The 12,966-nt window shown below is 37.7% G+C and overlaps 1 protein-coding gene across 1 annotated transcript; it reads right to left on the reverse strand.

The window, feature by feature from the left end:
• Positions 1 to 5,791: 5,791 nt before the first annotated feature.
• On the reverse strand, positions 5,792 to 8,192 carry LOC133877837 (root phototropism protein 2). Its single transcript, XM_062316265.1, has 5 exons — positions 8,052 to 8,192; positions 7,831 to 7,900; positions 7,363 to 7,740; positions 6,545 to 7,276; positions 5,792 to 6,444 (listed from the first exon to the last, which is right to left on the reverse strand). Exons 1-5 carry the CDS (start codon positions 8,114 to 8,116, stop codon positions 5,947 to 5,949), a joined length of 1,743 nt encoding a protein of 580 aa, XP_062172249.1. The 5' UTR covers positions 8,117 to 8,192; the 3' UTR covers positions 5,792 to 5,946.
• Between the last annotated feature and the right edge of the window lie 4,774 nt (positions 8,193 to 12,966).

A 12,966-nucleotide genomic window follows, 5' to 3' on the forward strand; every position in this document is an offset into this window, starting at 1 on the left:
TCTTTTCATTGAAATTTGATCTAGTATTGGTAGAGTCCTTGGAGCTTCTTGCTGATTTGGTTGGCCAGGCTTTTCGCCTCCAACATCATTTTCATCTCCGCCAATATCTTCAACTCCGGCTCCACCCTCATCTTCATCCATCACGTCTGCATCATTTTCATCCTTGACGTCTTCATCATCTTCATCCTCGACGTCTTCATCATATTCTACATTCAATGCGTTCATGGCCTCGAGGTATTCATTATAGTTGTCGTAATGAAGAGGAATTTCTGGTTCATAATAATAATAATAATAATCATCATCATCATTTCGAGGCTCGTCCCAAGGCAGCAAATCATCCTGTTCAAGAAAGTCATATGGGTGAATTAAAAACCCAAAACTCGGCACATAATAATCTCATTCGCCAATTTCATCTCCTATATTTTCGTTTTCGGCATCACCTCCGACCATAGCATCTCCTTCATTTTTGTCTCCTACAACTTTTCCTCCATTTTCGTTTCACATACCTCATACTTCATTTTCATTTATTTCGTTTCCTACCGCTTCCCCTTCATTTTCAATTATTTTGTTTTCTATAGCTTCTCCTCCATTTTCGTTTATTCCATTTCCCACAGCTTCTCCTTCATTTTCGTTTCCCATACCTCCTACTTCATTCTCATTTATTTCGTTTCCTACAGCTTTCCCTCCATTTTCGTTTAGGGCACCTCCTCCAACCATAGCTCTTGCTCTTCAACTTTCTCCTCAACTTTCATTTTTTCCTGCTCTCAAGTTTCTCTTCCACTTCATTTCTCCTCCACTTTATTTTCGAATGCATGCAGACTATGCAGTATTTATAGAGGTTTGCTGGAGCGAATTGTGAAATCTTTATAAGCGTGACGTCAGTCAACTGGCGTCACTGTGACTCCGCGTCATCTAATTTACACGCTGGCGGTCCACGTGAATTCCATTCAGCGAATGATAGGACAACACGTTCCTTTGCGTCGACCACTCCCATCGGAAAACTAATCCCGGAATAATATGACAATAGTGTTTCCGGCGAGAGAAACACTTTTTTTTTTTACTTGGGAGAAGTATGTTAGATTAATAATTAGTTCTTTGCATTTTTTATGCGTAGTCTGGCTGGGATATGCATGTTAGCTTCCTAATTAGGCTTAATGTGATTTTGCCACTAGTTTTCACTACCGCATGCAAGCCAAATCCTAATAAATGAATGACAAGGAAAAACAACAAAACGTAATAGATGAACAACTTGCTTAACCGTTCAAATAAATTTAAATGAACAGAAAAAACAACAAAATAATACTTATTCAACTCTTAAGATCATTGGAATATTACGGTTCGGATAAATCTAAGTACTATTGATAAAGCTTTTTTTTTTTTTGTTAATAATAATCAGATAAGTCTATCATATATTATCACTGTACTCTCAATATAAAAATTATTATTTTTTGACAAATTCGAACTTTATTAACAAAGTAAAAAGTATAAATTCGAACAAATATTACATTAGTTTAAGATATATTAATAGAGGAGAACACGAGCTCCAATTTATTAACAAAGTAAGATACCCAATCTACTCATCATCATCATCATCAGAATTTGATATTCTTTTCACTAGAATTTGATCTTCTTTGGATGGAGAGTTCTTGCACCTTCTTGCTGATCGAGTTCGCCAGGCTCCTTGCCACCGGCAACATTTTCCTCTTTGCCATTATATTTAACTCCTGCTTCGCCCTTATTTTCATATCCGATGTCTTCATCAACATCATTTTCATTTTTTTTCGTTTCCTACACCTTTTGCTTCATTTTCGTTTATTTCATTTCCTATACCCTCTACTTCTTTGCTCCTCAATTTTCGTTTCTACATATTTATTTTCGAATGCATGCAGTATTTATAGAGGTTTCCTGAAGCAAATTTGTGAAATCTTATAAGCGTGACGTTAGTCAACTGACATAATGTTATCGTAAAAAATGATATATTTTATCATTTCTCGTTTTATTGATATCTCAATTTTGACATGTTCTTGTTGAGATCTCAGTGGAGGCGTATATCAATTACTTTACAAATTTTCTTATAAAATAATTTGTTTTAAATTCTCATTTTTTTTGAGTTGAGATCTTAGTAGAAGCGTAGATCAATTACTTAACAAATTTTCTTATAAAATATATATTTTTTAAAACCAATTACAGGGGCCTCAACCACTGCTGGCCTTAACGTAACTCTACTATTAGTTTTCACTACTGCATGCAAGCGAGATCCTAATCAATGAATGCCAAAGAAAAACAACAAAGCATAATAGATGAACAACTTTCTTAACCGTTCAATGAAATTTAAATGAACAGAAAAAATAACAAAATAATGCGTATTCAACTCTTAAGATCATTGGAATACAACAAAGAATAATAGATGAACAACTTGCTTAGCCGTTCAATTAAATTTAAATGAAAAGAAAAAATAACAAAATACTATGTATTCTCAATGGAATACTATGGTTCGGATAAATCTAAGTACCATTCATAGTAAGAAATACAAAATTGAACAAATGTTACATTAGTTCAATATGTAATAACATAGGAGAACACGAGCTCCAATTTATTAACAAAGTAAGATACTTAATTTACTCATCATCATCTTTATCCCCGACGTCTTCATCATATTCAACGTTCATTTCGACATCTTCATTATAGTTGATGTAATTAATGATGTATTCATTATACTCCGGTCCATAATCATTACCATTGTTCAAACTCTCGTCCCAAGGCGCCCATTGCCCAATATCATATGGGTAATTTAACCAATAATTCGGGTAATACTAATACGACACTTCCTCAGGCTCTTCAAATACGACGTCTTTATCATCTTCATCCCCTACGTCTTCATCATCTTCATCTTCATCTTCGAAGTTTTCATCATCTTGAGCGTTCATGTCAACGTCTTCATCATTTTCAAGGTTCATGTCGACGTTTTCATTATAGTTGATGCAATTAATGAGGTATTCATTATCTTTTGGTACACAATCATCGCCATCATTCCAAGGCTCATCCCAGGTGCCCAATGCCCAATATTATCTCGGTTAAATAACCAATAATTTGGGTAATACCAATACGGCACTTCCTTAGGCTCTTTATCCACGACGTCTTCATCATTTTTATCCCTTACGTCTTCATCCCCGACGTCTTCATCATTTTCAACGTTCATTTCAATGTTTTCATCATATTCAACGTTCATGTCGACGTCTTCGTTGTAGTTGATGTAATTTATAAGGTATTCATTATCTTCTGGTCCATAATCATCACCATCGTTCCAAGGTTCGTCCCAAGGCCCAATATCATCTTGGTAACATAACCAATAATTCGGGTAATACCAATACGACACTCCTTCAGGCTCCTCATCCACAACGTCTTCATCATCTACATCCCTGACGTCATCTTTATTAGCTTTATTGCCGACGTCTTCATCATATTCAACGTTGTTGTCGACGTCTTCGTCATAGTTGATGTAATGATGTATTCATTATCTTTTGGTCCATAATCATCACCATCGTTCCAAGGTTCATCCCAAGGCGCACAAGTCACAATATCATATGATTAATATAACCAATTCGGGTAATACCAATACAACACTTCCTCAGGCTCTTCATATACAACGTCTTCATCATCTTCATTCCTGACGTTTTCATCATCTTCAACATTCATGTTGATGTTTTCGTTATAGTTGATGTAATTAATGAAGTATTCATTATCTTCCGGTCCATAATCATTACCATCGTTCCAAGGCTTGTCCCAATGCGCTCAAGGCCCAATATTATCTAGGAATATAACCAATAATTTGGGTAATACCAATATGACACTTCCTCAGGCTCTTCATCCATGACGTTTTCATCATCTTCATTCTCGGCTTCATCATCATCTTCATCCACTACGTCTTCATCATCTTCAACGTTCATGTTGACGTATTCATCATATTCAACGTTCATGTAGACGTCTTCATTATAGTTGATGTAATTAATAATGTATTCATTATCTTCCGGTCCATAATAATTACCATCGTCCCAAGGCGCCCAAGGCCTAACATCATCTGGGTAATATAACTAATAATTCTGGGTAATACTAATACGGCATTTCCTCAAGCTCTTCATATACGACGTCTTCATCATTTTCATCCCCTACGTCTTCATCATTTTCATCCCTGACGTTTTCATCATCTTTAGTGTTCATGTTGACGTCTTCATCATATTCAACGTTCATGTCGACATCTTCATTATAGTTGATGTAATTAATGACTTATTTATTATCTTCCAGTCCATAATCACCACCATCGTTCCAAGGCTCGCCCCAAGGCGCCTTAGGCCCAATATGATATGGGTGATATAACCAAAAATTCGGATAATACCAATACGGTATTTCCCCAGGCTCCTCATCCACAACATCTTCATCATCTTTATCTCCGATGTTGTCTTCATTATATTCATCCCCGACGCCTTCATCATATTCAACGTTCATATTGACGTTTCGTTATAGTTCATGTAATTAATGACTTATTCATTATCTTCCGGTCCATAATCATAACTATCATTCCAAGGCTCGTCCCAAGGTGCCTAAGACCCAATATGATATGGGTAATATAACCAATAATTCGGGTAATATTACGACACTTCCTTAGGCTCTTCCAAATTCCTGTCAATACCTTCAACTTTGGCTCCATCCTCATCTCATCCATTTTTGTTTTTGGCGTCGCCTCCAACCATAGCTTCTTTTTCATTTTCATTTCCCATAGCTTCTCCTCTATTTTTGTTTCTGTCGTCACCTTCGACCATTGCTTCACCTTCATTTTTGTTTCCCATAGCTTCTCCTCCATTTTCGTTTCCAATACCTTATCCTTCATTTTCCTTTCTTTCGTTTCCCACAGCTTCTCTTCCATTTTCGTTCCCCATAGCTTCTCCTCCATTTTCGTTTCAGGCGCCTCCTGCAACCATAGCTTCTCATCCACTTTGTTTGCTGCTCATCAACTTCTATTTCATGCAGATTTAGTTTTTCGAATGCACGCAGTATTTATAGAGGTATCCGATGGAGCGAATTCGTGAAGCGTTATAAGCATGACGTCAGTCTGACTCCCCTATCTGATGTCATTGTGACTCCGCAAGGACCACAAGGTAAAAGCTTATGAAATGAGTATTTGCTCCAATGAAGTGCTTTGCTTTCAGGCTGAATACGGACAAATATGGGCTTGACCCAACTTATTTGATGGGCCTAATTTCACAAATGCATATTCCAACTGACGTAATGGACTAATGGGGCATGGCCAAGTTCTCGTTGGGGTGGGAGAGAGAGAGAAGGAACATGTAAAGAAGTGACAAGAAATTTATGAGACTAGTATGGTTGTTGGGTACGAGTAGCAATTTTGTGTTCTTTAGATAGATTTCCTTACTATATAAATATTTTAATTTATAAGGAAAATGAGTTTCTTACTTATATATTTTAGATTATAGATGTTTTGGTTGACAGGACACGGACACCATCGTTCTAAGGCTCGTATAAAGGTGACTAATTATTAATCTGCTTCCTTTCATTCTGTAAGTATTCCCTTTCCATTAGAATACTCATACTGTAAACCAAATAAGACCTACAAATAATGGTGGCCTAATTTGATAATTTTATTTGGAAAAGCTTTGATCTTTTAATCAAATATTTCAATTATTTTATACTCACAAATTATTTAGAACTACTTTCACATTTTGAGTTCCATCATAACACCTTTTTTTTTAAAAAAATAAAAAATAAAAAAAATACATAAGCAAGTCTCTCCTAGGCTTATTTTATTTAACTGCACAAAATTCACCAACTTCTCCCAAAAGAAAGCCCAAAAAAACACACAAATCGTTTAATCTACAATTAATACAGATTAAATAATAAATAACACGCATAAGTTACAAGATGCACGTAATTTTAAGAGATGGAGAACCTTCTCCTCCTAGGCTTACTAAGATCCACTGCCCCTTCGTCAATATTTGAAGTGTCCTTTGACCCGTGCCGGAAGGGGTTCAACTTGCTAAGTTTCTTCGACACCGACGAGAAGAACGTGGGCCTCTTGGAGGAAGGCTCACCCTTGGCTGGCGTGGACGACGTCCCACGACCATTGTTTTTCTGAATGTCCGAAATGTAAAGCTTCATCTTCATCAGCTCCGAACGCAACGACTCGTTCTCTCTGATCAGTGACACGTCGGTCTGCAACTGGGTCCTCGTCGCAACAGCGTCTGGCGCGGCGCTAGAATCGTCTACGCCGCTCCTCAGCTTCAGCTGATCGTAGTAGAGCGCATGGAGGACGGTCTGTACGGGCAACCGTTTGTTCTGGGAGGCGTGCACCCTTGCCTCGTAGGACAGCTTCAATGGGTCCATCACACTGCACACCTTCTCCCGCTCTATCTCGTCCAGGTTCGGATGCGCCTACAAAAAAGAAAAAGCCAAAAATAGCAGCCGTGAGTGAGCACCGACGGACCGACCGACGTCGTTTAGTGGTTCACTAAACCTTTTTTGTTATTTTTACCTTCAAATAGATATCAACGGCCCGATAGAGATCATCGTCTACTTTTCTAGCGGCTTTCGGCACTAGATTAGCGATACCGTTGAACTTGGAAATGCTAAGATCCACGTAGGTGGCGATCTCGCCTAGATACGCGTCAACGGTCTTGGCGACTCTCTGCATCGCTGTGGAGCAATGCTCTCCGAAATCACCGGCGTTAAATACGGCCACGCTCTTCTCCTTCTCCGCGAATCCCGAGATAATTCTCCTCACGCTCTCCAGGTCGAACAGCCTCTCTCCGTCGTAGGTGAAAGAGAGCACCAGGAGGTCGTCGACGGTCACGTGCTCCAGGATCGCCGAGATCCGCTTCTCGAGCTCGTTCTTGCACTTGGTGTTCGAAGCCTGGAGGAATATCGCCGATCGGAGAAGGCAGCAGAGGAAGTTGATCGGAAGAGCGGCCTTCTCGGAGGGCAAGAGAGCTACAATCAACTCCAGGAGCTCGCGTTGCTGGATTCTGAGTGGAGAGTCGCCGTCGGAACCCGTGGACTTAGTGCCGTTGCCGGAGTGGTCCCGGACTAGATCTCGGAGCGATCTCTCCGTGTACGTTATCAGAGCGCTCGATACGATGAGCGCTTTTGCGCCGCGTTGTTTCATTGCGGTGATGATTTTGCCGAAGAAATCAATGTCTAAGATCGATAATTCCTCTGTCCACCAGTTCGGCGGTGACCGGCTCGGAAAGTTGGCCTCGCAACACGCCTAGCTAATTCAAATGTCAAAAAAATCAGACGCTCCCTTCAGAGATCAGAGATGAGAGAGAGAGAGAGAGGGAAACAGTGATTTACCTTGGAACTGGCAACGTCGACGGATCTTTGGACGAGACGGAGGTGTTCAGCCATGGGAAGAAGATCTTGACACGATTTCAAGACGACGATGGCGCCGGAGAGGCTGGTCAAGGCAACCTGTGAGAGGAAATCTTCGGTTCGGCCGGCAAGGTTGCTGTCGCAGTACTTATCGGTCATTTGGAGGTACTCGGCGGCGCAACGGAGAGCTGCTACGTTGTGCACTGTGATCTCGAAGTTGACACCGTAGCAGAATTTGGCTGCTTTCTCGAAGATCTCGGGACCTCCAGGGATGTCAGAGAGATCGATCCTCGTCAGATCAGGTTCTTTCGATTCCATTATCAGTTTTCTTATGTAGTTGCTCTTGGCCACCAGCATGAACTGCATGCATATATGCCAACTGAAATCAATCAATCATTCTTCCTTGTCTAAACCCCACTCACACACACAGGTTAAGAAAGATTTTCAGACCTTGTGAAGAGAGAAGTTTGCTTCACCAACTACAACTACAACATCAGTTGGAATATCTTGAGAGAAAACCCTGCAAAAGTGTAGCTGAACATAGTTACTTCTTGTTGTTAAAACTTAAAAGGAAAAACACTTTTAACTGAGTACGCATAGAGAATATCGATCAGTAGGATCAGATTCATAATCTTTCTTTATTTATTTTTGAGATTGAGTGAGTATATTACCATTGGCCGGTTCTTTCCATGGCCATGGAGAGCCTGCTGCTGTTGCCCTTCACAGAGGCAGCCATGTTTAATTAATGGCGTTTGGCTTTAGAAGAAGGAGATTCGGATGACCGTAGGTCCTCTTACGGTTTTTTATATACTGGTTTTTATTTATCTTTATTCCTTGACCACGTGTGATGTCACTTTTTATTGCCCTTTATCTCTATTACTTTTGCTTTTTGAGATCAATTTCCACGCTTCCGGTGATTGTTCATTGTTCCATGGACCATTCTGCCCCAATTCCACTTCCTGCCAAGCGAGAATTAATGACATTAGCTTTCCTGTCGGCTCCCCTTCGGCGGCAAATGAGTAACATGCACCGATTAATTCCATAAGTAAGATTAGAGTCCTTTTTGTGATTTCGTTGTGGCTTTTTAGTCCACCTAACCTAAGTCTCAATTATTATTTTTTTTTTTAAAAAATATATTTATAATTATTTCAAAATCTTAAATTTTTATTTTTATTTTAGTTTTCTTTTCCTCTTTCTTAAAATTTTAATTTCACACCTAAAATGTTTTTGTACTCGCTGCGAAAGTTTTAGCTATCAATAAATAATTCAATATAAGAAAAAATGTAAAATGGATTCATGCAGTTGTCTTAATTTATAAATCGTATTCTATAGTATAAAAAATAATTTAAAGGTCACTGTAGTAAGTGAAAATGATAATTTACTTCATAAAGTCAATTTTCATTCACAACTTAACAGAATCTGTTTAATTGCCACATCATGCTCAATAAAAACGCAATATGTGTTACTCTTTACTAAAAAGAATATAAATACATAAAACTTAAAAAATTATTAATTATTTTAAAAAAAAGGAAGGGATGGCTGTTGGGTGGCAACGAGCGACCCCAAAGGTGGCCGGCGCCACCTGTGGGGCAGCCACCCCCCTTTTTTTTTTTTAAATAATAATAATAATAATATTGTTTTTAGTTTTATATTTCAATATATATATATATATATATATATATATATATATATATATATATATATATATATATATATATATATATATATATATATATATTTATTAAATAATGACACATGTTTTGTTTTTATTGGGCTTGACGTGAAAACGAAACGGATTATAGTAAATTATGTACGAAAATTGACTCCGAAGAGTAAATTGTCATTTTCGTTTACTATAAAAACCTTTGAATTACTTTTTATACTACATAAATTGATTTTTAAATTAGGTCACATTAACCAATTTTACATTTTCTTCATTTTACTATATATAAAAATGTTAAGTCATTTAAAATCACATGACATTAGATAAATTACTTCATAGGCATTTCAAAACTCAAAAGCATACTAGGACGAGATTTTTATCTTGAAAGAAAAAGGAAGGGGCCGGGACGACGATGGGTTACAGAAGCTTCGGCTTGAATTGCACCCCACGCCCCATGTTATCAGCCGACAGCCGAGGATAAAAGGGGGAATTCATTTGACATTTTGCCACGAGTTTCATACTTATTACAACAATGGCAGACATTATTAATCCTCGGTGGCGGGGAGAGATGCGATTTGTCAGGGTCGTGGTCACGACTCACTGGTCAGGTCTGAAGATGAAGAGACGCCTCTGCCACACAAAACAAGTGGCTAGGATGTGTCGAGCAAAGCAAGACATCAAATTTGGTCAGCGTTGCACCACGTCATCTGCTAGTGTAAATTTACACGCTGGCGGTCCCACTCCCTCGACTGGCATTTTTGACTAAATATTGGATAATAAGGTGGCCCACGTGAATCTCCTTTCCATCCAATCAGTGAATGATAAGACAACACGTGGCATCATCCTTCTCGTCGACCCCTCCCATCGGAAAATAAAGAAGCATATTATTGAAACTTGAAAGCATAGACAATGATTGCCTTACAATATTGTGAGAATATTGTAATCGTTTACATTATATTACGCTATTTAAAAATTAAAAAAAATTGTGAGAATTATTATGTAGTATATATATATAACAAAATCTCTAAAATTTTATTTAGAACATAAATATATATTTATTGTTTCACTTGAAATAATAAAAAGATCTTGATACTTGTTATTACGGTAACCATATGGTGTTCACTAGGAGGAGAATCCGTAAAAGAGAAAGAAAGTTTGAGGAGTTCTTCGAGATTGAATCTTATAATATCACTTTGACGTTAAAGTCAATTTGATGAAGACGAGAGGAAAATTCAATAGAAGAAGGGTTGATAAGGCAAATTAAGCGTACTTGAGTGAATACCATCTTTTTCAATATATAAGTTATCATTGTTGCTCTTCCTCTTTAAGGTTTTAGAACCTCTTGCCAATAATTTGTTATTAACATAGAGATTCTTTCTCAAGTTTGTTGGGAGGGAACGCATGGCGTGAGCAGGCAATTGGTTGAGTTGGCAAAGTGAGGAATTAGTTGTTAGGTATTTCATATTGGTACTAATGTACTCGGATCCTTGCTGGTAGTTTGGGCCGTGGACCATTGAGCCTTCCAAGCCCTTTGATTGTGGGTCGCTAGCCTTCTATACTCTTAAATTGTGGCCGTCAATACCTAGGTCGTTAAATCCCTATCCAAAAAGCTCAAGGAAAAAAAAAATAAAAAATAAAAAATAAAAAAAATAACCAGATTGCCTAAGAGAGGAAAATACCTTTTTTTTTTGGTAGATTGCAAACGTTTGATGGATAGTTGTGATTTGCACTCTGTAAACGTTTGGACACAGAATTCATGTGATTGAGAATTCATCCTTTTACTCCTCCATGGCTCTTCTTTAGAGAGGACATGTAAGAGGAGCTCCTTTGTCCGAACATGAGAGGCTTGAGAGCTCTATCCGAAGGGCCATTTGCACCGGCAAAAGCTCTCCTGCTTAGACAAGAAAATCCCTACTTATTACTATGCCACTCTTTTTTGTGTAAAGAAACAATTTATTTCAAAAGCTTAAACTTATAATAATAGGTAAATTTAATCACTTAATCAATATTTTAACACTTTTCTTCCCGTGTGAGTTCAAACTACATTTTAATAGTTATGTCTAACACGTAAAATATTTAATTAAAATTGAAGATAAACGACGGAGTTAAGGTTCAAGTTCAAGACATTTGATTATGAAACTATGTTAAATCACTATTTTTCCCAAAATATAAGCTTATAAGAAGAGTCTTATTCAATACTTTAATACTTTGCTTTCGGACAGGATAAGAAGTGATCCAATCACAAACATTCACGGAATCCTCGTGAAAGCTAAGAAGTTCAAAAGGGCCGGGATGGATAGGTATGATTCTGAGGCCGATCGAATGTGTCCACAAGCGTGTGTTCCCTCCCATCTCAGACAAGATGGAATGAAATCGAACGCCAGCAGCTCGAAAAGCCCAGAAGTAACTTCATCGAGGGTGAGGGAGTTGCGTGAAAGTTGCGGAGATGGAATTTGGCGACAAATGCATCTGGACAGAGGTGATGGAGATAGATCATAGATGGTTTGGTTTCACATGCATGCCAATTCCGAGGGCTCCAACTGGTTGTTTGTTTGGTTGGTTGGAACGTGCAAGTTGGGGTTTGAACCAAGAAAGAATATTGGTCCCCCACTGAGTCCTGACCATGCTCGTTAGGGGAGAAGAATGTTTTGTCTCCTCTGTCCACGTCCACGCTTTACTGACCAAATTTGTGGACTGGAATTAAACTTAACATTATCCATTCGCAAGAAGGTACGGTCCAGTGCCATTTGGGCCGTTTGGGCATCGACAGCGTCTCTGTGACGTGACCCGGTGGAAGGTTGGCCCGCTTGGCCTGGTAGGCTTTCCAAATTGATCATCACTTCATCTCACCCATTTCACGGTTGATGACTAGCAAGCTTAAAATTAGGATCAGACAATTTTTAACATGATTCTCAAATTCAACATAAAATTAATGTGTTAAAGTTAAAAAATTTGACCCGTTTAATTAAAGGGGTTATATTATAATTAAATTTTATATAGTTTTAGAGAAATAATTCTTGTACAACTCTTAACACAACTTTTGTCCAACTTTACCTACATAGCTTTTTTTTTTAATTATTATTATTTTTTTTAATTTTTTCTCTTTAAAAAAAACGGTGAAACTACTGTAGATAAAAATGTTATGTCATTTTATTGAAAAAAAAAGATCATATAGGCAAAGTTGAACTATAATTTTTTTTTTTTTTTTTTTTTTAGTTTTATATTTATACATCAATATGACTCAAATTCTTATCCTTACTTAAAATACGTAGTTGATTGATTGATGGAACACAAGGGCCCAATATGATTGAAGCTTTTAAGTGGGCTTCGTGGGACTAGGCCCATTGAGAATATCGTTCTTTAATCTTTTTCCATATTTGGGCTAGCTGTCAAATCCCTTCAAAATTCAATATAAAAAATAAGGTAGTCGGGTACAGATAGTATGTCACATCTGCACAATTTGTTGGAGATAGTTACGGAGATGAGAGGGCCATGGAGTGGCGTATGATTTATCACAAAAGCAGGGTACACCATTTTCCCTGGCATAAATTGATTGATTGGATCCATAATTAATGGTCGATTTGGTTTAGTCAAAAGTATATAATTATGATAAGAAATAAGAAAGCTACTTCTCTTGGTATATATATATATATATCCAACGCTATCCATGCTTGGCTAGACTACATGGATCGGATTTTCCAACCTTAGCAGAAGCAGGGCAAAGAATCATTTCCCCATCTCCGTAAGCCGGCCACGAAACTCTCAATATTATTTTATTATGCCAATTGATGATATATGCACAAGAAATTCTAAACTTATCTGGTCTCAGTAACTCAACAAGACAACATTAAAAGAAAGACAAAAAAAACTAGAGATAAACAGATATCGGTTTCGTCGGCTTGCATTAATTAACCCTTGCCGTT

Source organism: Alnus glutinosa, chromosome 9 (assembly GCF_958979055.1).
Source record: "Alnus glutinosa chromosome 9, dhAlnGlut1.1, whole genome shotgun sequence".
Classification (NCBI taxonomy): Eukaryota; Viridiplantae; Streptophyta; class Magnoliopsida; order Fagales; family Betulaceae; genus Alnus; species Alnus glutinosa.

Coding starts and splice junctions, on each gene's coding strand:
- LOC133877837 (XM_062316265.1), bottom strand. CDS start 8,116: ATGGCTGCCTCTGTGAAGGGCAACAGCAGCAGGCTCTCCATGGCCATG. Junction 7,741..7,830: donor CAAACTTCTCTCTTCACAAG/GTCTGAAAATCT, acceptor ATATGCATGCAG/TTCATGCTGGTGGCCAAGAG. Junction 6,445..6,544: donor CCGTTGATATCTATTTGAAG/GTAAAAATAACA, acceptor TCTTTTTTGTAG/GCGCATCCGAACCTGGACGA.